The sequence below is a fragment of the Echinococcus granulosus genome (assembly GCF_000524195.1).
Source record: "Echinococcus granulosus chromosome Unknown EG_S00034, whole genome shotgun sequence".
Taxonomy (NCBI): Eukaryota; Metazoa; Platyhelminthes; class Cestoda; order Cyclophyllidea; family Taeniidae; genus Echinococcus; species Echinococcus granulosus.
Window position 1 is genome coordinate 286,131 of NW_020170414.1, and position 25,575 is coordinate 311,705.

Below are 25,575 nucleotides of genomic sequence, written 5' to 3' on the forward strand. Positions count from 1 at the left end.
CATCTTCAATGTCATTAACAAAAGTGATCTTGGATTTATGAGCAGCAAAGTCACTGGTGTGTCCGGTAATCTGCGATAGGGCATCCGCCTCAAGTTTGCAGATGCTTTCCCATTAAATGTGGATAGGGTCAGAGCTTAGCCTTTTTAAACTGCTGGTGATTGGGTGTTACATCAGACTAAGAGAAGACAAGATCTGTCCGCAGTTGATTGCAACGCTAAATGAGATTTCAAAATTTTATTGTAAAACTAGTGCCTCTAATCGGACAGTAAATGCCTGACATTCTAATTTTAAGGCTCGCTTGATAGCATGTTTATTTTGTACTCTGGTGTCAAAGCATTTTGTGCTTTTTTAAACTTCAAATGCCAGTTGTGTTTGTTTGAATTCTCCACTACCCCCTTTATTCTTGCGCGCCTTTCCATTTGTGTCCTGATCGATATGGCTGATCTACACAAGTTCATAAGACAGCAATTCTCAGACAATAATTGGTCTAAACAATGTGACCTCTCAAAAATCCCGGTAACGAAGTTGAGGGAGATAGCTGAAGCTTTCAACCAGCTGGATGTTAAGTCGAAGTTAACACTTACCTTCACGTATACCAATTCTGTCATCCCTTCAGATCCTGAGGTAAGGCCATGACGTCATTACAACTTAATGATATAATGTGCTCAATAATCTTTACTTTTGCAAGGTTTATTTCTCTGCCGATTTTCTGTATTGCAATTCGATTTTACCATTTTAAACAAGGCTGTCTAATACTCCTATTTTTTATGTTTTCATGTCAAATAAAGCCCTATTTTTGGTCATATATGTGTTACTATGCAATTTATTTGTGAAAATTGCGTTACTGCAAATTCAGCTTTACATATGCTAATCTTAGTCTTGGGTCGACCTTAGCGTTTGCTATTTGATTAGTCATTTTGCCGGCATTTCTACATTTGCTCGATTATCTTTTTGTGTCCATGCTCATTAGATTGCTGAACTTGTCGACAGTGTGGTTCTGCAGGCGTTAGTCGAGGACAACAACTTCGTGCGATGTGTTGCAACTGCGCTTCATAGTCGTCAGTCTCTCAACCACCTTATATTTGACCTTTCCGATACTAGCGAATCGTTCGCTAAGACCCTTAAAGATCTCGAAGACTGCTCAACAGATGGACACATCTCCTCTAAAATTCCTCCTCTAGCGGAATTGCTTGACGCACGCATCACGGATGATGCACTGGGTCTTTCCTTTTCCTCCTCCTCATCGCTACCTAAAGATCTCAGAAGCAACTGCCTAAACTCTTTTTGCGGCTTTACAATTCGCGAAAAGACACCGGCTCAGCAAATGAAGGAGTCTTACCTTGATCGCCTACAGGAAGAGTGTGAGCGTCGTCGTGTTCATGTGCCCATCCCTGGTCGCAGTTTCGGCAAACAGGATGGCGGAGAGGACGTTTCTCAAGACAGTGTCAGTCATCACCTACATTCGCTCCGCTCGGAATCTCCCCTGGGCTGTCGCCGCGCTCCTAGTTTTCCTCGACGTTCTTCTGCTGTTCGAAAGACAGATATGAATGACGGCCAAGTTTCAGCCCCCATCAGTTCTGTCAACACTGGGCCTTCTGCAGCATCCACGAATTCTAACACTAGTGCCCGAGCTAAGTTGTTGGCGATGCACAATCGAAGTCCAGCAGCCGTGTCAGCGACATCAGCAGTAGGATGGAATGGCAACAGTAGTTCCAGCAGTGGGGCCAGTGGAAATACTTCACGACGAATGATGCTTCTCTCCTCTTCAACAACCTCAGAGCCTGGTGAACGAGCTTCCCTCCGACATCTGAATGCCTCGGGTGCTTCAGTGGCTGGCGGCAAACGATCAAGTGGAATAAAATTGCTAGACTTTCAGGACTTACCCGCTATTGGGCTTCAGGCAAAGAAATTGCGGAAAGGTGTGTTTTCGGTTTATGAGTCACGTGTGGGTCTCGTAGATTTTAATGTAGTTTTCGAGGCAGTGGAACGTCATTTCGGCCTTGGTGATAACCCTGCAGTAACAAGCGCTCTCCGTTTATGTACTGCTCCTAGACTCGATACTTAAGCTATCTTGGAGGTCATCCATAAGAAAAGTTTCCTTACAGCGGTGATTGATACCAAAACAGCAGGCATTAACAAAAATAAGAGTGAACAGCATGATTGTAGTCAATGAGAATCAGTGCTTGGTGGATTGCCATGAAACCACACAGTTTAGTTGACCTTTTTAGTGATAGTCGTGGGGATTGTACTTTTTTACAAGAGAAGGCACTAGCATTGGTAAATTGGTTTCCTTACTGATATTTATCATTACTAGATAAGGAAAGGTCTCGTTCAGTGCCTATTCATGGTGTTAGAATTTGCGCAGTCCTTATTATTTTTGTATTTATCAAGGATGGAGAAGTAGTTTCACAAATACTTAACCCGGGCGAAGTCGCTTTAGAGGTGCATAAAATGGCTAACAGTGAAGAGCCTTATCGCAGCAGATCGGTGCAAAAGTGGTTATAGTTGTATATTTTGTACGAACATAATTTACTACGAATTTGGGTCTTGTTCCTCGCATTCGCAGTTGTTAGACTTGCATTTTCTGTCGTGGTGGTGTATAAGTGCCTTAAAACAGTTTGCACAGTCGCTGTAATGGTAGCAGTAGATCTAGCAAATTTCGACAAGATTATCTTTTCCTGTTTGTTTGAAGTGCCTGATGAGATCTGGAAATGAGAGCTACATGAGGTCTCACGATCGTGGTGTTTGCACATGGATTTCACTTTGCAACAATTTTTCCTACAAGCAAATTTCATATTAGTGGTTTGGTTAATGTTCGGGAGATTTTGTGTATTTCATCCTTCACACGTTACCTCTTCATTCGTTTCCTATCGTGCCACTGTGTATCCTTATGTCTCAGTAAATTCACTAGCTTGTGGTGTTGAGGGACAGTAGGTGTGAGTATTTTGGTTTCGGTCTTTGTTTCGGTGGAACCTTGTGGATTTTTCTTAAGAAGATTTCAAGACAGATAAGGACCTAGCTTTGTTGTTAAATGGGTTAATTACTAAAAATATGTTTTGCCTTACGTCTACGGTTTTGGCCCCTGGAAACTTAGTTTTTCTGCCAGATTCAGATTAGTGGTTATTTGATCCACCCAAAGTACCATTGCATCACGGTACAGGAAGCCTTGATTGCTGATGTCATTGGTGTTGCCTCATGTTTCACCGATCCTTTAATGACGTTAACTACATTTCTCTTCACCGTTGCCTTAATGATAATACTGGGTAGTATGAAAAGAAATGTGGACATCTTGCTTTGAGATCCCTAACAATGCGGAAGGAATCGAGTCTAAGAGCAGAGGTGGCACGACTGAAATACTGGCTTCTGCTCTAAAGTTATTAATGCGGTGGGCTAAGTAGTCATGTGTCTGGTTACAATTATCTTTCAGAACAACAAGAGAAGGAGCGTGAAGAGAAGCGAAAGGAACGAGAGCAGAAAGCGCAGGAGCGTCGTGAAGCGCGCGACGCCGCTCGCCGCGCGAAGATGCTTGCTCATGCTGCTGCTTCTGCTGCTGCTGCCGGGGGCAAGAAGACGGGTGTGGCTTTACTGTCTCCGCCCTCTCATCCCATTCAAACACCCGTTGTCTCCCAAGCACTGCCGCTGTTGCAGCCGATGCCACAGCAACCACCCCGGCTCCAGCCAGGTCTCGGGCCTGTCGCGGCGACTGCGAAACCTATAGGCTGGGATATGCAACAACCCTGGACTCCGTTTGGTGTTGGACCGACGCGTAACCACCACCGTGTTCGACAACCCAATCGACAAGGGGGATCCGATCAGAATGGGGGGGATGAGGTGGTGGACGATGATGATGAGGATTATGAGGATGATGATGAGGAGGAATGTGAAGCTGTTGTTGGTGCTGATGGCGCGTTTCACTTGACTGCTCCCCGGGGCTTTCGGTGAGCTTTCGATTATTAAGCTATTTCTTACTTATCATCAGTGATTTGTAGCGTCTGAGTTCGGGAGTAACTTTAGTGTGGCTGTTAATACAGAGGTGGTGTGGGCAATGGCTCGCTATTTAGTGTCTGAATGACGTGAAACACAAAGGACTAGCATATCAACTATAGGATTGAAACAAGTAATTCTACATCTGCTTCAACTTTTAATTTTACTAGCTTACTCGTTGTAATATCTACTACAGGTTCTTCTTGTTATCTAAGAACAGTTTTACTCATCATTCATGGCATAATTTGTTTGGTCCTGTTCACCTCGTTTTTGGAATATCATAGTCGAAAAAAAATTATTCTGTACGAGGTATTCCTTTTAGAACCCAATCCATTTCGCTTTGCTAATTCTTATCAGTTGAATACTTTCAGACAAAGTACTGTGAGCTCAAATGCTGCGTTGGTCTCCTCCATTCATAATGTCCCCTGCATCGGTTGTCGAGGGATAATAGAGATTCCTTGTCTTCCTTAAGATACTATCTAAGTCGAGCCTGGACTAGATGTTTTTTGAATTATTGTTACGTCTCTAGTTAACGCGTTGGTTAGGTGCTTATAATCCTATCGCTCTGCTATGGCAGCAATCACAGTGCCGTCTTGTTAACGCAACCCTTTTTCATGGTTTTGTATCAATGATGGAAGTGGTTTTGCAAGTATAAAAAAAAACTTTTAACGATAGGAATGACTTCTACAAAAGTCTCTAGGTCCTACAATAAATATAATCATACAGATTTTATTTCTGTTACAGCTCACAGTGACTAATTCACTTCCAGTACCACAGTAAAAGCTTATTTTCGAATCCAATAAGCATGAATCCGCGTAGTTTAGGCTTTTAAATACTATAAATGCCGTTTCAGAAGTAGGTTACATGTTGAGTAAAACCACTTTATCTTCCTCTGTAGGGGTTTCACTGAGGCCATTCCGCAGAACTCAGTATCCTTGCGGTCTCAACAGAGCGTGACACCCACCGCCACCATCCTGCTTCAACGCTCCACCCAGGGCGACCACTTTGCTCCCCATCTCATAACCACGGGTCAGCAGGCGGCAGCTCAAGGGGGCGTGTTCCAGGCTGTGCCTGGGGGCCCACGGTTCCGCTTCGTGAGACCGTGGGCACCGCCGTCGCAAGGTCAAGCCCCGCAGAAGGCCGCTGCCGGTGTAGAAGGGGTCACTGCCACAGCTTCCACGCAGCTCGTCCAATTGCCGGATGGTCGAATCGCGCTGGCCACCACCGCACCACATCAAATTTCTCAACAGCAGCAACAGCAACCACAGCCGCAACAGCAGCAAACTGTAATAATCGCGAATCCTGGCACTGTAAGTGTGAGTGATTGTGCTTTTCTGAATTTAAGTACTTTCTTAAGAAACAGGCTTTTTGTTTGTATGATAGGCTTTATCCACACCAAGCGTCGCGTGCTTGCGCAGAATAAGTTCTTGACTGCCTAAGTGGTAAAGCTCTAACCTCCAGAGACACCCTTAATTTGACGTTGAGTTGTGTTGGTTTGCATTGCTTTATGCATGGCGAATCAGAAAGTCTCGTGACTTTATCCTCAATTGGTAGACTACTTAAAAGTTCAACTTTATTTGTATTCAAAACTTCTACCACGATTAATCTAATTTGAGTTACTCTGTCTTACCCCTATTTGGCACTAAAACTAAATTCTCAAAGCAATGGAGAAGGCATCTCTAAATACCTAGAGCAAGCTTTTTTTTATGCAAGGCAGAATTAATGAGTTTTCCATGTCATTTCTAGTTTTGGTGCCGTTAGCTGGTGCTTTCCATCTGGTTATTCTGGGCATACTGTTCGAACTTCGTGTTGTACCATCCATCTTTGATGCTTGAAACTAATTTATACCCATGTTATGCGACACTAACCAGGTTTTATTTTCCTCTCGAAAGTAACAATTGTTTCTAATTAGTTGTAGGTTTGTGTTAAAGAACTATTGAATGCTCACTTTTTGTGATGAAGTTATAGAACCGGTAGTGGCAGTTATCCCCCTCTCCATATTTGCCTGTCTGCTACTTTATTTTTTCATTGGAAAGTCATCTTCATTGATTTTAACTTACAATTTGGTTTTATGCCAATTAAATTTTTTTTTGGTTTAGTTTTTTTTTCAAATGTGAAAAGCAGCAAGTAAACAAATAGGGTTATCTCAGTAACACAGATTCCTACGGTGATTTTAGAAACCGGGACTCCGCGTGTTGTCTCCTTCCTCTCTTATGCATGAACTTTTTTACTTGGCTTGACGTCCTAAATTTTTTCAATCTTTTAGCCTGTCAGGTGTTCCAGTATGCCGTGGTCCCAGTGTCAGTCTTCCTAAATTTATATCAAATTCCCTCTGCGTGGGATCTCAGAATAATCAAGTATATAAGTAGAGAATGTTTCCAGTTAAAAAGCATTGCAAAAAATACGGATATGATGCCTGATATAGGAGTTGTTGATAGCCATACCATCTGATTAGGCTTAAACAGTAAGTATGGTTCTGTTCCACTGGCTGAAATTACCTTGGCTAAAACTTTGGTCAGGACTTTGCATCTGCTTTAAAGCGCGCAGAATCTGACGTAATTGAAGAACGAGTGATGAGGACAGGGTGTGAGTGGATCCAGTGCTTTAATGTTTCCCGTGAGAAATTTTTTTTTCGTATGACTGATGTTGCTTCCCAGAGTCCTCCCTTCTAGTGCAATGTACAAGTCTGTGTAGAACTTTGTTGCATGAATTAGTAGCAGAAATGACATGGATGGAGCATCGCTTCACTAGGGTGGTAGCCGTAATCTACCCGGAATGAAAAGTCTGTGCAGGTAAGGGCAGAATTAAAACAAATGTAGTTCGTTTATTGCAATCCTCTTTTCTGAGCATCGTAGTGTTCTCTGTGGTTAGTCTTCTGCGTTGACTGTCACAAAGTGGTCTGTGCTTCACAAACGGCATCTAACTGGGCGAGATGAAACTTGGGTTAAATATTTTAATGCTTTTTGCGGATTTCGGTGGATCTAGAATAACATTCTCTTTGTGAAAACGCTATGGAAATTGCCAGACTTTGTAGTGTCCAATGTGGGTCGATTCCCTACGATGACCGTCCTAGGACCTTTAGGTAGGGGAAGTATCACTCTCTCACCATCGTTTTAGATTTCTTCAAGTCTAGTTTTAATTGCCTTATTGTGTTGACTTAAGTACTAATCTTTTCCTGCGACGTTCAGGTTTGGTGTCCAGTCAGTGAAACCAGGAGGGTTTGTTTACTCGATTTAAGTTTGACTTCCGCTCTTTGTGTGCGTCTGGGTAGAATTTCATCTGTACAGAAATGCTGGTAGGTTGTTAACGTGAATGAAATTGAGAGTTGTGATTTCAAGTCATTTTACACTGATAATAGTGATGGCTGTTATTATGAAACCTCAATCGTTGCCTTTCTGCATCCTCTTGCAGCGTCTCCAAATGGCAGCAACTCCCACCACCCAGATTCCCACCTCTATACCCACTTCCACTCTTCAGGCAGCAACTGGCTCTCCCCAACAGGTTCTTATTCGCAGTCCTGCGCTGGTCTCCACAGCTCCGCCACATCATCATCAGCAGCAGGCTACCGTTATGGTCAATTCCTCCCTTCCACAAGCCACCCTTCAAGTTTCCATGGGACAGACTGTTCCCCTCGTTGCTGCCCCTCGTCTTCAGCCTCGGGTATGTCCTTATTTGTGCTAGGATTTGTTCCTGTAGAGGAGAATGTTTACTGAATTTATAGAGTAGTTGCATCCATAAAAGATTTTATATCGAGTGGTGTAGTTAATTCAGCTTCTCAATGTATTTCCACAGCTAAGTGCTGATTTGTGGATTTCTGGGAGTGACTCACTAAGGTACCATTGAAGACTTAATCGTATACCATCGATAGAGATGCGAATCCAGATGTTGGTTACCTCATGCTTAAAATGAGTTAATCCAGTCGAAATTGAAATATCTTTATATATTTTGCGAAGTAAATAGTCAGTAGCATTACTAGTCCATTAAAATGTGAATCAAGTCGCGCTCCTTTTCTACTTACAGGAACTAGGGATAGTGGGTAAATCAAAGCATCTACATCCTCACAACTCGCAGACATTCCATGTACGTAATGCATGGGGAGGAACGCCGTGTTTCCTCCTCTTACAGTTGTAGATATTTCCACCTCTTTGGACACCACCGCCACAATTGATCGTTGTTTTTTGAAGGGTAACCATCACTTTTGTCTCTGTCACCAATGCTCTGTGTTATTGGGTATCTCGTAATGACTACCCGATTATTAGAACTGGAATATTTAAAGCCAACTGACTTCGCGCTATTGCCGTCAAAAAGAGAAAAAAAATTAAATAGCGCTTGATATTTTGACCAGTTGAGACCCCTTAGTAATTGCGTTTCTATTTGTTCAAATAAAATAAACATGAGTTTTTTTTCGCTACTGGCGGTAGCGACAGTTGCACAACACCACCGTCATCTTGACCTAGTTGTAGAAATTAATAATCGGAATCATTCTCAGCCAATAGGGTTACAAATCTGTTCAAATTGAGATTAAACACCCTTCACTTCCTCAAACGTTTTACACTTTTGAACAGATAGGCATTAACTGCGGATAGCTTTTGGATCACCAACTTCTCTGCCAAAAAAAAACTAAAAACTGTTATTTTAAACAGAATTAACGCTCGAATTTTCCCCTCTTTTTTTAGCTGATACAGATCCGTCCACGAACGCCAGTTGTAGTTACAACCGCGTCTACAGTCACCTCGGTGGCGCCTTCAACGGCTGCCGCACCGGGCACAATCCCGGTGATTCTGCCATCTTTGAGCAGCAGTACAGCCAACATCACCTCCAGTAGTGCTGGCTTCCAGCAACGGCCGCGTTTCGTTGTTGCCAATTCTCTCCGTCAGGTAGCTCCCACGTCAGCTGTTCACAACCCACCCCAACAACAAACAGTGAGTGGACTATCTTCTCCGCTCGGGTTACACAATTAAAGCCATTGTCTCTAAATCCAGGATAAATAACAATTTAGGATGCCAATTAATTCACATGAACAGGTGTTTGCTAATGTAATGCGCGTTCGTTTGACTTGTCATTCACGTGTACCTTTTTTCCTTGATAAAACGGTTGCTGTCATTCAGCGTAGAGTGCACTGCCGACTCTGTTTCGTAGGTGGCGTGAAACCTTGCTACTTTGGGTCGACATGAACAGGCATGATGTTAGCATATTTGGTCTCTAGTCAAAGGCTTTTTTGTTTACCAATTTTAACGACCTAATTGGTATCTCTATCAAAATGGAAGATGCTTGCACTTGTTCGTACATGGGTTCGGGCACGGGCCATGTGTGTTCTACCTGTACATCCTGGTTTCTCTTCCCCTCCTCTCCATTTTGGTCAGGCGATGGACGTTGTTATCGCTGCGAGAGCTGTTTTGTGTGGATGGGAGGTGCTGAGAACCGTTAAATCAGCATTGTGTCGTCTCCTGTTTTCCCCGATAATGTCAGATGGGTCAGAGCTTTGGATATCTTCAAAAGTATATTTACATCTTATTTTTTCGATCTGATAATGGTTGAGCTGTCGTTTGGACTATTAAACAAAAATTTGGATCTCAGTGAAGTTTTTTAGGTGTGGTCCATAGACCGTTATCAGGGTAAACGGTGGATTCTGCGGAACTTGCGGATATTTTGATTGTCACCCTCAAGGCATCATCCTGGTCTTTTTTCCACGGGTTTTTTTGGTTCCTTTAAAATGTTTCTATTTTTTGTTGAGGTACGCACCAAATGCTTTTGCTCAAAAAAACCTGTTTTAAAGTGTTCGTGTTCGTTAAAAAAAGGTTGAAATTATGCATTTTAAGCTTTCGTGATATAAATGTGGTAAAAAATAGTGGTCTTCGAGTGAGGGGAAAGATGTTCTCACATTTGCCGTATTTTCCCACGCAGTTGATGAGGATAGTTCCTCGACCCGCTCAGGCACCGTTAGCTCCGGCTGCCACGGCTGGAGCGAAACAGCTGTTACCACAGCCGCCTCAAGCACAACCTCCGCCACTGGCGCAGCCAAGGGAGAAGATTCATTTGACCTCAACCCAATTGACCTCTATCCAGACCCTCTTTCAGGGCGCCAATCGCCTCACTCGTCCCGACAAGGCTATTATCCTCTCCTTCTTCAGTGGCAAGCGTGGTGAGCTGATTGATTCATTGGGTGGTGTTTTTGTTTCATGGCGCCACTACCCTTCATCACAGTTTTGATCCGGTAGACGGCAGCTCAGTAGGTACCGTTTGGGAACTCCGACGTCTGTTTGAATTGGCAATAACAATGGTATAGGAACAGTTTAACTGAAGCTTTGAAGTGATAGATTTTACCAACTGATATCGCATATCTACTGCCTAATAACCTGTCGCATCTTTTTTCCCACTAATGCCATCTCCAGTAAATCCACACCCAGAAGGCGGAACCGCATTGCGTATTCGCCTGTCGGAGTACCGAGAGCGAGTGATCGATGCGACTTCGGGGAAGGTGATGGACGTGGCCGCAGAAACCTTCATCCACTTGGACTACGCCACGGGCAAGTTTGAGTGCGTCAAGTCTTATCGCACTCTCCCCCCGGAGCAGCTGATGGCTCTGCCTGTACAGCCAAAAACTGCCACGACGGCTGCCGCTACCACTACCAGTGCTCCTTAGTCCCTCCTTCCCTTGTCTCCCATTCTGCTCCATGTACATACTCCGTGGACCGCGTTGACGCGCCTCCTATCTTCTCACTATGTTTATCCTCTTTTCATACTTTAAGAATGCCGTACTTTTACGTTTGCTCAAGGTGTCTTCTGTTTTGTATGTTTGGCGGTTGCAGTTTGCTGCCATGTGTGTGTGTGTGTGTGTGGTTATGTCAATCCTCCACGGTTCACTCATTTACAGAACCTCATTTCTTGTGGTGCATTCGATTTGTGTTTCCACTTTCGATTTTGGAGACTGTTGAGAAGCGAATGCTGAATCCCTTTTCCGGTATTTAGAATGGGGAGTTTGATCGCAGGTCCAGTTAGTTATGATTGGTGTGTTAGATCTTGTCGAGAAGGCTGAGGTGCAACAAGCGTGAGTAGATGAGGAGTCTCAGAGTTCATTCACACCCAGGTGATATGCAACGGGTCCAGTTTCCCATGAAATATGTTCTGATGAAGTTGAGGTCGTGTTGATCATGTTTAGAGGGGCTTGCGTTTGCGTATTTATGCTTCAGTTTGGGAGTATTATTGGGATGCTTAGTATTTGTGGCTTAGAATCCTTTAATGCCGTTGATTTATGCTCTGTTTGATACTCATTCCGAAAATTCATCGCGTCGACCTTTTTGAATGTCTCAGGAAGCTTAGTCTCTGTGGCGTTGTGTTTGTTAAAGTTTTTTCTCACTTGTGCGTGAGTGCTTAACCTGAATTCAACCCTTTATTCAGCCTATCATGTCATCACGGACGGGCATTGGCGGTGCCGGTAGCGGCAATGAGCGAAACAGCAACGCGGCGGGTCCGATGACCCGCAGCGACTACGAGGAGGCCTATCGACGTAGGGACAAGCGTACGCTGCAGCAGTTGTTGGCCGAGGAAGAGGCGCTCATCGACAATGAGGCAGCGGACTTTGAGACAGCCGAGAAGGAGGCCATTGCCGCCGCCTTCTCAGCTTGGGTGCCTATCACTCCTCAGTACATTGACGCTCACTTCCAACTGTGGTCTCTCTCCCGTCGTCCTGGCGACATCTACGAAGGCGTTCAGTTGCCCGGTGACGCACCTTGGCGTCTACCTTCTGCCAAGGGGCTCCTGACTCGTGATTTTAATCCAGACAACTATGAAGAAGATCTGTTTGAGATGAAACATCGAGCCAATGCGGAGTTGAAGGAGGGCATTGGGGAACTCTCCCCTGTACAGTATGCAATTCATGTTCAGGTGGGTGATGGAAACCCTATCTTCTACAATGCCATCGCTGCTTTACCATCGAAGCAACCAATGAGTCTTGTTACTACTGCTTACCTCTCCTGCGTCATGCTATCTGGGCTATCCTGGTCATCCGTGGCATCACGTTCCTTTCCTAACATTAAAACCGAGTCATGGTTTTATGAGAGGCCATCGTGACAAACATCACTTTGTTCTGCACTGCTTCACTTTACAAAAACGCGCCGTTAGGAAATGCTTATTTGGTGTTTCACTTGTGATGAGAGTTGGCTTTCGTATTGCAGTGGTCATTGAGCGAATGAATATATCATTGACCTTCTTTACTCAGCCCACCAACTACTCCACGTTTCCAATGCACGCATTGCTTCATCCCCAGAAGTCTGCCCTTGCCTTTGTGTTTACTTAATTATATTCTAATTGTTTATTACTATGCAGAATTTTAAGTGGGAAAACAGTTCGACATTTTGATGGTGTCATTCTGTGAGCTGTCTGTTTATCTGAACCCTCGACTGATAAGTATTGTGCTCCTCTGCCATCATTAACATGAAGAGTGAGCTTCTTAATCCCCATTCGATTGTATTCTAGTCCACTCCAACGTATCAAGAAAACATGGCAATGTCGTCAATAGCAGAAGAGTACTACTACCTCGCGGGTCACATCGGTTGGGTGGATCTGCACGACAGTGGACTGGCCTCCCGTCTGCGCACTCTTATGCTGGATCCCTTTTTGGTGGGACTGCGTCACGATCTCACCAACACTGATGCCAGCCTCCTCCTCGATCCCTACGTCGACTGCGCTTTTGCAGCCATAGAACAAAACAATATGCCCTTTGATCTTATGATCGGTCCACACCAGCTTAAACACGCCTGCCATCTGGCCTACAAACACCCGCGTTTAAAACTCGTCCTTAATCACTGTGGCCTTCCCTTGGAGTACACTTCGACACGTCCGGATGAAGAAATAATTCTCTCGGCGTGGAAAAGTGATCTGGAATATCTCAGTCGTTACCCAAACGTCTACTGTAAGTTGACAGCGACTTCGGGAAAGATTGTGTGGCAGGCGGATGCGAAGGTGGAGACGGAGGAATGGAGCCCGATGAGAGTGCTGACTCAGGCGATCGGATTTTTCGGTCCAGAACGGTGCCTCTTCGGCTCCGGGTGGCCAATCTGCCGGGTGTTGGCTCCAGCGCAAACAGGTTGGGATGAAAGTGGCACTGGCGGTGCGTTGGCGGCGAAAGGCGGTGTTGGCGGACCGGTGCCTGGCTACCGCGGGGCGAAGGTGGCAAGGCGACAGCTGTCAGTGTGGGAGGCAGCCCGTCTAGTGGAGCACTGTATGGAGGAGGCGGGATTCGGTGCTATTGAGGATAAGCGAAAGGTGTTTGGGAGCAACGCACAGGCTGTTTATACTCTTAACATTCGGCCCTATGGCTCGAGTCGGGTGCTGTGATTTTGGCTAATGTCCTGTTTTCTGTATCAGTCTTATAAAAAGATGTATTTTAGAACGTGTATTTTTGACGTGGGTTTAAAAGTTTTGGATATGGGTATGTAGGTTTTGTGTATGTTTGCATTTATTTTCCTATGTGGGCTTAGGGATACCATAAAGTTGGTGATGCTTTGTTGACTGAAAACGATTCGGAGGTCAACATGAGCACTTTTGGAGTCCTTGGTATACACACTTGAAAACATTGGGCGTGACTGGAATTTCATTTACGCGAATAATGCAGCTCAGTGGAATCGGGATCATAAATTCGTAATGGAAGTCGGCCATTGTTTTCTGCGCTTCTCTTCACAAAGCTGATGCCGTTAAACCTTGTTTCTAGAATGTTAACGGTCCATCAGTCGCTCTGTTATAATTTATGCCGCACAAGGCCTGCAGAGCAGGCCCAGCGCTGCATTGGTGGCAGCGGTTAGAGGCCTACTTCAAGAAACACGATCTCTTACTTTGTTGCTTGAGTGGCGCACCAAGACGTCGCAAGGCGGGAGCGTCTCTGGGCACCTAAACCAATTGGAAACTGCAACAACGGAACTCCTGAAGCCACATTCAGTTCTGGATATTTACAATCGTGCAATTCAAATCGTGGTCATAATTGATTTAAAAGCGTTTCCTTCGATGATGAGTTTATGATACTTTTTGTAAGTCCTTGGATCCTAATATAATCCAGCTAGATGGCTGGCACACATTGAAACGTGGAGAATTCGGCGAGGACGTGTTTTCGCTAAAGATCAGCTATGCGAAACTATTTCGTGCGTTTTAATAGATGACACTGAGTTAAGACAGGGATCCCCGTGAAGAAGCTATTGGATATCCAAAATGAGACTCAGAGAGAGGGCCATAGACGTGAGTCTGTTTGAAGTTACGAACCATTTCACCATTGTTAAGACCGAAGGCCTTCTCGTAATTTGTAAAAGTAATGCGACTTTGTTAAACTGTGATAGCTGACACTAAAAGCAGCGATGGAGATCGGGGTGAATGCAATTATCATTAGAAGGTGGCGTAATTTTCCAGCTACGTGCACTACTTAGCTGTCGCCTCTTCGGTTGGCACGTCGGGGTCGTAGTGTTCGGTAGTAGATGTTCGACCCACTAAGCATTGTACTAATGCACTCTATAGATTTAAATATCAATACCACTAAAACTGGTAACATCTGATTCAGTCATAGTTCTTGATATATTGATATGAAACTAGGGATTGGGATGCATGGCCTAATAAAGACTGAGTTGTGATTCACAGCATATCGCAATTAAAATCCAAAAACTAAAGGTTTTATAATATTAACTTTACTTAAAAAGCACTTAGTGTGCTACACTAAGGGGCTGATTTTAATATCCACAATTTGTTTGAATCACCTCACTTTACATATTTTCGTGACGGCTCAGGAGTAATTTGTCGTGGAATCCTACTTTGCTACGACTTTAATGTAAAGGATTTGTTAGGTAAGGATTAAATTTACGAATCGGGGTTCTGCATATCTTTAAACACCAGCCACCATTTGTGGTTTTCTATCATTAATTTGTGATGGAGGGATTCCTTTGATAACAAATTCATAGGTATTATTTAAGCCACACTTTAGCTATGTATTAAAACGTTAGCGAATTTCTAATACTTATAACAAGTGTCGGCTGATTCTAGATGAAAATGTTCCTTCTTTGACCAGTAAAGATGACTTCATTGGCTGTTTGCAAAAGTAGTAAATCTTTCCACTACTTTGTAGTCATTCTCCCCTTCTACAAGTGTAGACCTTGATTCCGTCTTGCAAGACGCATTTGACATTGTGATTTAAAGTGTCCCATGGATTTTATGCGTAATGGCATATGTTGGACGCATTACAATAAAAAACATCTTTCTCAAGATTTATTTTAAATGAAATAATAAACGCATAGGATTCAAAAATATTTTGCCGGCTATTTATGCTTTCCGTGAGGTTAAATCCAGCAATCTGTTTTGATGAGACTTCCAATTTATTACGGACCCGCGTTAATCAATCTAATAAGTCCTCAAATTTTGCATAGTTTACTCAGCGGTATTGCTAATTTGAGTTTCCCGTAGGCGGTTAGCTCTGCGCAACAACGTGCTTTTTATACGGTCATTAATTGTGACATCCTGAGACTCATTTAAAGTAATAGTAACTTCTTGCGGTGTGATTGACAAAAATTGCATCACCCCTGCCATAGTTATAGTGCAACAGGAGATCTTTATGATTGGCATTAATGTGCCATTATTTGAATTTGCAAACAGCAACTTAAATCCGTGCCTGAATTGAGGTACCTTGCTTTTGTTTAGGGTTTTCTTCATATTAACAGAAACTAGCGACAAAATATTGTGGATGTAATACACTATAAAATAAGATATCCACTCCAGAGGTGCTTAATTTTTAACAACCAGGTAAAGGTACATTCAATGTTTTCTCTTGTTACAATGCTAATTATGCAAGGCCGTAACAAATCATCCCACGTATTTTGATTTATAAGTCCTCTTGTCCAGATGAAATTGCTTCCATAGAACAATTTCCTCATCGACTTTACAACACAGATACTTTCATTTTGCTTATAGTGTAAAATGTCCTATTTTACTTCCCATCCTTTCACTTCCTGTAAGCCTATAACTGCGATTTAAAACCAAGTTATTTGTTTTGTTATTTCCTGCATAAAATAATCTTCAATTTTACGCCTAACATTCTTTTTAATCTCCAATTTAAAGAATACTTTTTTCCACAATGTAATGTATCTATGCCTCACACGTGAAAACCACGTAAAAAGAAAGGTAATTAAAACCAGGGTAGTCTGCGACCAGGATTCGTTTTGTACTCCGTCGTATTGAGCGGGTAGAAAATGCCATATCTATCCAGCAGCCTTTGTATTAGGTACAATTTATGAATGTCGACCATGATACCCCTACCTCGTCACCACATCTCTGTCAACTTTTTAGAAGTCACTGAAATAATGTGTACAAAAACCATCCTCCTACGATTGATTATCATAATGCTAATCATGCTTCACCTAAAAACATCCCTCCTGACCTGTAAGTCCTTCATGATTATTTCAAGCACAGCTAGTAAGTGAATAAAGGCACAAAACATCAGAAAACTTTAACAACAATTTTAAGAGATCCGCATCTAAAAGAAATAAAACTAAGACACCGTACAGATGAGCTCTAATGTGTAAAATGATATTAAGCTATACTTATTCACATTGAATGCGGCCGGACTGTCAACGTAGTCGAAAGATTCATTGCTACACGATCGTTTGATAAATGTTAAAATAGACTACACTAAATACGTTAATATTCAACTCCCCACATCTTATTGAATTATGTGGAAGTGGCTAGGTTTATCATACATTGCACATTTAATTTCTGATTTGCGCATGAGGTAGTATTCTTTGTGTAGGATTTTTAAATCACGACTAAATGTGCTCCTTCTGAGTGAAACGACAAATGATACCCCGATCAAGTAAAGAATTGTCCACTTGTTTGTAAATAAAGTTTAAAGAAAACTTAGAAAGGCTTTTTTTGAAAAGCACTGCATTTAACCTAGCGGAGAGGAAAATATTCTGTGCTGTTCATGCTAGCCCGGTGGACGAAGCACCGACAGGCGAATTCGATGTAGCTCAGTGTGACGAATTCGTGTACGTAGATGAACCACCGATTCTCAGTAAGCTTTTTCTTTTAAATTTTATTTACTTGAAGTAGGAAAAGATAGCCATTTTACGAGAATGAAATTTTGTGCATGGTGTTCATTAGATCTACAATTTGCCAACAGTACAATTTCAACTTAACTTTCATATTCAAATTGGTTCTATAGACAACGGAAGTTCTTGGGAAATATACCGAGAAATGCTCCTTATAGCATACCATGGTTATCTCCAATGGAATTACTATCTGATTCTAACAAATTATAAAGCACTAATTGATATTGCCAATTTGCGGGATAGGCTAAAGAATGTGCCAATATCAGTCCCGGTTTATGCAATTCTGGAAGATTTGGTATGTCTTCATTTCTCTCCACCTGACCCTCAAATGCCTAAGGCCAAATTTTGCAAAAACATTGAAAGTGTTAACGGTGGCTATTATTTTGAAAAAAAGCTTTGATTTTGACACAACTAATAGACCTAATTCTACATACGTTTTCCTTCTTTGTGGTGAAGGAAAGTGAATTAATGCACCACGTTACTATTAGGCGGGCGCATTTGGAGTACCCCCATATCCATCCACGATCGCATTGAATTACAGAGCTGTTCAGGCGATGTTATTTGGAATATTATACAATCTGCCCGAGTGTACAGCGAACGCCTCATTTTGTGAGTTCCGAGGAATACATGTGACAAATCCTGTTGCTTTTACCTGTTAAAAGGGAATTCTTATTTTACAAAATAATTGGACTTGTCTGATTGTCATCCACTAGTAAAAGTGGATTAGCTGCTAGTTTTAAATAATGAATGTAACTTTTAAATTTTAGTTGAATGTGCAGCAAGATTGCAACTGAAAGAACTCACTTGAAGAACACGAAGTAAGCACTAACAATTATTACTGCAGCATTTACACCGAAATGCACAGAAGTTGAAGGCTTTTGGAAATGCTTGATTTTATTAAGTATCCCTCTCACCAACTGTTTTGTTTTGCATTAAATGCTTTACCTGAGTACTCTGCTTTTCCTCGCATTGCAAAAATTCATCTTTTCGCTGTCCACTAAAATTGTGTAAATTATTATTTATTAACAATTGGGCCTATTTTTCGAGGTAAGCACTCTTTTCGTACTATATAAAGCGTACTTTCTGTTTTAGAAAGCCACCAGAATAAAAGCTAACAGAATGTGTGGGGCTCGTGCCGCTTGCTAACCTGAAGTCCAGCTACTGCTACAGATATATTTGAATTGTCCTTAGTTGAATGATCCTGGTTATAAATTTATCTACCTTTTGCATCTCCTCACTCAGCGATTGCAGCATGAGTTGTTTTTGAAAATCCAGTAAACTGTGACTCCCGATCTTTGTAGAAATTTGCATAAAGGGGTTATGTGGGTCGGCAGTGAACTTTTCATCTAGCGCTTTGCATGCAATGATTCTCATCAAAACACGTAGGGGGTTAAACCTATCAACAGTTTATCTACTTTTTTGGAACAATGGAGTTTTTACTAGGTAAAATGTACTTATTTTAGCATCCAGACACATTGTGCAAAAAAGTAACCTCGGCGCACACCAGTAATGTTTTAATTTGCAGAAACGGGAGTAATTAAAACATCCTTAATAATTTGGTTCTCTACTTTCCCCTATATTCACCTCATTTTTAAAAAAAACCGATATTAGAAGTATTCCTCTCAGTAAGAGTATTCGACTATTTCTTAAATTATTATATGGTAATCTTTTTTCTGGGTGTGCAAGCTAACCTGTGCCCATTGTTTGGCGTCCAACTTGTTGCGTGCGGTTGTTCCTTTCCTGCTCCTCCCCTTCGCCTAAATTCAGCACACGTCATACAGCAATTGCTACTAATTTGGCAGTTTATCCATTCTTTAACGGATTTCTCAGGAATGCTGCTTTAAGCGCGAATTTATTTATAGGAACTTGGTTATATTTTTCATAATAAACATAGCATAATTTGCAATTTTTTTTATAAATTGGACTAAGTTCTTTGGAATAATATACTTTCTTACCGCAAATTTACTCGCAACTTACACCAAGTTTCCACCCCAGGTGACTCCTGATGGCTTTCAGTAAACAATTGAATATATTGGTTCCTATAAAAGTACCGACAAATAGAATAAAGAGGCAGTAATCAGAGCAGGGCAGTTGGTATTTTAAAGTAAAAAAGCCTTGTTCAAGAGCTGCCGCCTACACTGTCCTGAATCTCCCCTAGAGTCGCAAGAAGTTGCAATAATGGGGCCAGAATGTGTGTTGTCGACGTACAGAGGGGCCATTGGAAAGGCCTGCAGGGCATGCCACCCAATGGAAGTACGATTGCTGGGGCCTTTAGTCCCCGCATAACTAAGTCTTCCACGCTCCGCTTCGTAAACCTCTTACGTCGGGTACCACAAGAAGAGAAAACCACCACGAACTGATCATTGGTCTCGCTTGTAATGAGGGGATATTTGACTGCAACGTCAGTGATCCTTCCTGACAGAACCACTGAATCTGGAGCTTCATTTTGTTTGGGAAGTGCATTGAAAAAGGAAGAATACGCTGTTCTTATGCCGCTAGAATTTGGACGATGCTTTAGAACGAGGCTGTCTCGTCTCTTTATCGCTAGTCGTAGGAACACTTGCCTAAAAGCAGTCACTTGCTACAAGAAAAGAGTTTAAATAGTTTATTGGGGGGGGGGGGGGTGGGGCTATCGCGTCTGTAGATTCATGGAACTTAGTTCTCACTCCAGTGGTGGTCGGCTTTGTATCCACCTGGGCTCTATCTAGCTGTAGGAGATGTGGAGGAAGTATCGCGTGTTCACTACATTGACATCTTCACCCATGCACTGCGGACAGCTTCGTAATGAACTTTTCTAGATGGTTCAGAGCCACGGCTAGTCTCGTTCGCTTTATTTATTAATGGCATTGATCCAGAACACAGAACTCGGGTGTTTGTCTGAGGTGGACGGCATTTTCAACTCTTCAGCTAGGCGGCGTCACAGATTCTCCCATCCGCAACGGATGGCTCTTATTTGTCACGTTGGGATTTAGCATTCAAAAACCGAAATTAGGGTAGTCATTCTTTCTGATTAGATTTGCTTTCTGCTGACACCAGTGGTACGCCCTTAGACTTTCCTGTAGTCCAAGGAAGTCGTAATTCTAGGCCAGAAAACGCATTAGTAGCGTACAGAAGGGCTGAGATGCGACTGACATGCCTCATAGAGCACACTACTGAAAAAAAGGACAATGGCAGAGCCTCACCTGCTGAAGAATGATGTGGTATTTTGTTGTTTTGCTTTGAAGTGTTGAGCTGAGGAAACGGAGCTAGTCAAATGTTTCATTCGAATTGCCTACTATGGTTGGGATCTAGTGGCGCTTATAATCTCCCTTTTTTCTGCGTTGGCATTTTTAGCAAAATCTACTGCCTAGAGGTTTAATGGTGCTGGAACAGTTTTCACATACGTGTTCTGTCCTGCGTTGTAGAGAAGTTAAAATTGCATTTATATTGTTCAAGCGAAAAACCGGATCCATGAAAAAAATTGAAAACATTTAATCAATCTGCGTAAAGGCTAAGAATTTACAGACTACTCTAGCTAAAAACACTTAGTTAAATGACACAAAAGTTATTAAACTTTTAAATATTCTGCTTTGAAAGTCGTATTAAGAAGCAAAACAATGATTCCAGTAGGAATGAATTACAGAAAAAATCACAGCGTATTTCGTATTTTCGCAATTAACTTTGCTGTTTATTTTTACCACCGTAATCGTCCAACATTTGTATTGCGGGTTAGCAGATGCTGCGTGTAAGTGTTCGGCATATTCGCGATTTTCCAATGGTTTAAAACGGGGTTTGATAGGTTGATAAACCTGCGCTTCTTGAGTACAGTTGTCTAAGTTACCATTACGCTATTTTTGTATGGTTGTCTCGGCTCGTTAACAACAAAGAAGGTGATTTTTAGCCTGCTTTTATGTTGCCTTTCCCGTGATCCAGCCGTTTACATGGTATCTGTCTACATCTGTAGTATATTTTGTCCGTAAAACTAGATTGTGAGATTACATCCTCTCTCTGAGACACGTTCTGTCAACTGTTGGAACCTGATAAGTGTTACCAAATACATTGCTCACTCATCGTAGGTACTGCCAAAATGTGGCTCTCAAACCTTCTTTTTCGCTGTCGTCGATCACCAAACGCCATGTTTTTTACTGGTGTGCTTATTGGAATGATGGTATTTTGGATCCTTGATGCTCGTCGGGCCTCAGAATACTTGTTAGTGAGGAATATGGATGTCTACAAAGATACCATAGCGTACCAAAATTTGCGAAACGACAGCGGCCAACGGCACGGTAAATAAAGTGCTTTTAATGTAAAACGGAAACTGTTTTGGTACTTTGAAACCCACCATTGTCGTATATGCTTAGTTCTCATGCTAATCCGCTTATTGATGATTTACATTGCCTTTTGCTCGTCTGAAGTGGTTGCGTATTCAGGAAATAAATATGACAGCCCCTTTTTTTAGTACCATTCCTCCCGGAACCCCTATTAATAGCCATTATTTAGCATTATTAAGCTTTTGGAATAATTAAAACTTGGGCTTATTACTTTTGCACTTTTTATAAAGTAGAACGCACAGTTGCAGACGAATTAAAAGAGAAGATTCGCGTGTTTGCTACCATTCTGACAACACCGAGAACCAAGCTGTCCAAGGCGATTCACGTGAAAGAAACTTGGGCAAAGCGTCTCAATGGTTACGTGTTCGTTAGTTCCGAGGAGGACGAAGAATTGCCATCCATCCGTGAGGTTTCCTGCCGGTTTGAAACAATTTTACTTACTATCCTATATTTGTAGTTGATTGCTTTAAAATTCATTAGAATATTGGGGGTTCTGTTTCTGATCCGTCAAATACTTAGTTTTTTTTTTCGTGCATTGGGCGTCTCACTATATTCTCTATGCTAGTATCAAACTTTGAAGCGATATTTCTGCGAATTAATTGAATTTTGACTTTCCATCAGTCTTCATGATACCATCCCAAAAACTGCTAATTCATATATCGAAAGTGAATTCCTCCGATGTGTGTATTTGATCTGAAATGCGCATACGAGCTACACCGCCATAGTTTACCTATTTTAGGATGGCATTTAGTTGCATAGTTTCTTTCAGTGGATACAATACGAGCCACAGGAAGAGTGTTTGGTAATTGAAATTAGGGGGACATTAAGTGCTTGTTTTATCATCTTGTAGGCGTAGTGGAAATAGAAAGTCGGGGCCTGCTTTGGGAGAAGATACGCCGTGCTCTGGTCCACACCTATGAAAATGTTCTCAATGATTACGATTTCTTCATGAAAGCCGATGACGACACCTACGTGATTGTGGAAAATCTCCGACTACTACTCTCTAAACACGATCCCAACTTACCTATTATTATGGGCAGGCGATTCAATGCAAGCTTACCAGCTCTTTTATACTATTGTTAGCGTCTTGTTGCATTATATGAACATCAATTTGCTGAATATTTATCAATACTTCCCAATATAGGAACGGAACGTGATGTCTTCATTTCACCTTCTGTTGCACGATGGATTAACCACTAGTGGTTCTTCAGTGAGCCAATCTCAGTTCCTGAGACCGTATTGCTTGACTGTGTTTAACATTGTTGGAGAGTGTCGGAAAGTGGGGGAAGTATTAGTTATCAGCACGCTTTTTTATCGTTCTTATTGGCGGCCAACTCAGGCATTGAAGGTCTTTCTGTGGACATTCAGAGAGGCTGTCATAAAGCTGAAGGCGCATCTTCATAGTATTGCCCCAAACTTCTTATTCTATTCTTTTTTTCTTTGAGGCATTTTAAATCACAGAACAATTAATATCACTCCTTCACCGTTTGGCTAGAAGAAGATTTTCAAACCTTTGCATCTCAGGTGTACAGCCTTTCTATAGCTTTCCAGAACATGATATCGTGTTCATGACGCTCTGGCAAATTGAAGTGACTACCCGATTTCCTTTTCCATCTTCTGCTGTACTTTACAGTCTTATCGTCATACACTTGCTGAAAGTCATACAAAATAAGCGGTACAACTGGGCAATGATGTTCCTTTGGAGACATCAGCTCCGTGAATCAAATGCCAAGTTCATATTAGAAGGCCCTATATTGCAAGTCCCTAATCATCTGTGAAGATTCATTAAGACATATCTTTGTGAAGCATAAGTGGCACGAGAAGGACGCTGTGACACCTGACATTGCAGTCGTATTTCAGATAGTAATGAGTCTGTGTAACTAGTACACCACTTTATGGATATACAATCCGCTACTTTTGGAGCAACTAGCACTTTCGGCTTAATACTATTTAAACTAAATATTCAGCTGGCTTTCGATAGTTATAGATTTGCGTTTTCCACTTGTAGAAATTCGTCAAACAGGGATATGCGTCTGGCGGCGCAGGGTATGTATTATCTCGCGCTGCCCTAAAGTTGATTGCTGAGGCAATGCTTAAGGAAGCACCTGGCTGTCATAAGCGTGGCGGGTCTGAGGATGTCAATTTGGGTGAGTCAATTCTTCCACCGGCTTATCACTATTATTATGTCACGGCCTTAAACTTGTTTGAAAAGAATGAGTGTCAAATGTATTGACACCTCAACGTCAAACTTCGCCAGGCACTCAACTTACAGTAAAATCTTATTTGATTTAAACAGCGCCTGAAACATCCCGGTTTTGCCTAACTTTTGACGCTCGTCTTGTGTGTTTTTGTAACACTAGAGACTGTTTTATCCTCCTGTATAGGTTGTGCCAAACAGAAAGACAATGAACTTTAACTGTTGTTGATTAGCTATCGCCCCTATTATCTTTTAATAGTTAAACGTGACTTTGAGAATTAACAAACGGAAGCTTAGACAGATAAAGTTCTCTTATTTTAACTCCCTATTTTGAAAGGTGCCTGTGCGGAAGCCGTGGGCGTGCAAATGGTGGACAGTTTGGATGCACTCAATCGAGAGACCTTCCATCCCTTCCGTCCTAGCACCATATTCGACCGAACGTACATAGACAGGGTTTCCTGGATTCATTACTACAACTACTTTCCTGTTAAAACGGTTAGTGGGTTATTCACCACCTATTAGGAGTTAGCTCTCGTGATCATCGCCCCAGTAGTCGATGCCGCCACAGTAGCCATAATAAGTGTCAATCATGCAGGATGCGGTGCGTGTTTTGTTTCAAGTTACACTTAGTTAAAGAGAGGTTAATGTATAGGTGAGGAAGGGAGGGTCTCGGTGATTTAAATGCCTTTTGCTCACTAAGGCTGGAGCCATCAACAAGTCGCAGAATTGGTTCCTTTCTGTAGTTACGGTAGTCGCCGCATGTAACAGAGCTGTAAATATACCTATAGTATATCCCATATGCAGGAGATATAATAATAACCACTTCTTTGGTGCTGACCTCTCAGTGTGCGCATCCGTGTCCTCACCAATCGTACAGTAGTTTACTAGTGTACTTGGGCGCATGCCTTCCTTATGACGCCCTTAAAAATGTCTTTAAGGTGTGGCGTGAGTCTCAATGCATCTGTCACTCTCGAAGTCCTCGAGGGCAACTGCACATTAGCGTAATAAGTGCGGAACGAATTAAGCCAAATACTGAATACTTTTTGAGGCTATCACCTGATTCTACCAGTAACCACATTGGTTAGTCTTTGCTGATTGTGCTCTTCAGTGGAGCAGTAGACTCATTTTGTGGCGCAATTCCTGTGCAAATGCTGTTATTATCCACATGATAAGTGTTGTAATGAGAGGATGGACTGTAGAGTTCTTCGGTTCCTCCCCAATACCACTTATCCCAACTGTCGTTATTTTGACTGCAATTGATGAGGAATCACAGAAATATTGTTTCCCTGTAACAATTTCATTTAAGTTGGTTCAATTTATTGCGATTATCACAGGGCAGTTCTTTTATTCTATTGTTATTTAGGGCCTCGATTGCTGCAGTGATCACTCCGTGTCTTTTCATTACGTCAGTCCAAGAGACATGTACGTTCTGGAGCTCCTCCTGTACCACATTTACCCGTACGGTATCGGTAAAGGTGTGGAACAGTACGATTCACCAAAGCAAGTAAACCAAACTCAGGAACACCTGTCTTTGGAAAAGCGACTGTGGAATCGTGTTAATTTTTGATATTGATTTTTTATCTTTTAATATATTTGCTCTTTACCTCATATTTGCTAGCAATGTGGAGAGAGACTGACTTCTTCTGGGCGGGAGCATCTACCGGCATTTGTCTGCCTGGATCGGAGCGTCTTTTGCATGGATGAGTGGGGCTAGGGTGACGTTCGTATGCGTTGGTGGGCACGAAGTTTGTCGAAATGGGTATTTGTCGCTTAGGGGTTCCATGTTCTTTATTGGCTAAGTAGTTTAGGATTGGTGAATGGGGAATCTGGTGAGGTGCCTATTCCCTTCGAAATCGTACTTTGAGTAGTAGGGGAATTATTAATTTCTGGCCAGATATGCGCAATGGAGCGTCTTCCGATTTTGTTCGGAGCATGCGAGTTAGCAACCTGAGATTTTATTTGATGACGCGAGGCCATCAGTTCCTAAAGTTTTCTATTCCGCTCTCT

The 25,575-nt window shown here is 42.3% G+C and overlaps 1 protein-coding gene across 1 annotated transcript; it reads left to right on the forward strand. All coding sequences in view use genetic code 11, as the record gives it.

Moving 5' to 3' along the window:
* Window positions 1–436: 436 nt before the first annotated feature.
* On the forward strand, window positions 437–25,135 carry EGR_04988 (Glycoprotein-N-acetylgalactosamine 3-beta-galactosyltransferase; the record flags this gene model as incomplete). The annotated part of the gene is made up of 17 exons (XM_024494237.1): window positions 437–625; window positions 972–1,920; window positions 3,429–3,939; window positions 4,884–5,295; window positions 7,397–7,645; window positions 8,662–8,907; window positions 9,890–10,127; window positions 10,378–10,574; window positions 11,384–11,869; window positions 12,461–13,317; window positions 16,942–17,024; window positions 21,117–21,326; window positions 21,551–21,775; window positions 22,222–22,449; window positions 23,417–23,518; window positions 23,906–24,063; window positions 24,932–25,135. 17 exons carry the CDS (start codon window positions 437–439, stop codon window positions 25,133–25,135), a joined length of 5,544 nt encoding a protein of 1,847 aa, XP_024351331.1.
* Between the last annotated feature and the right edge of the window lie 440 nt (window positions 25,136–25,575).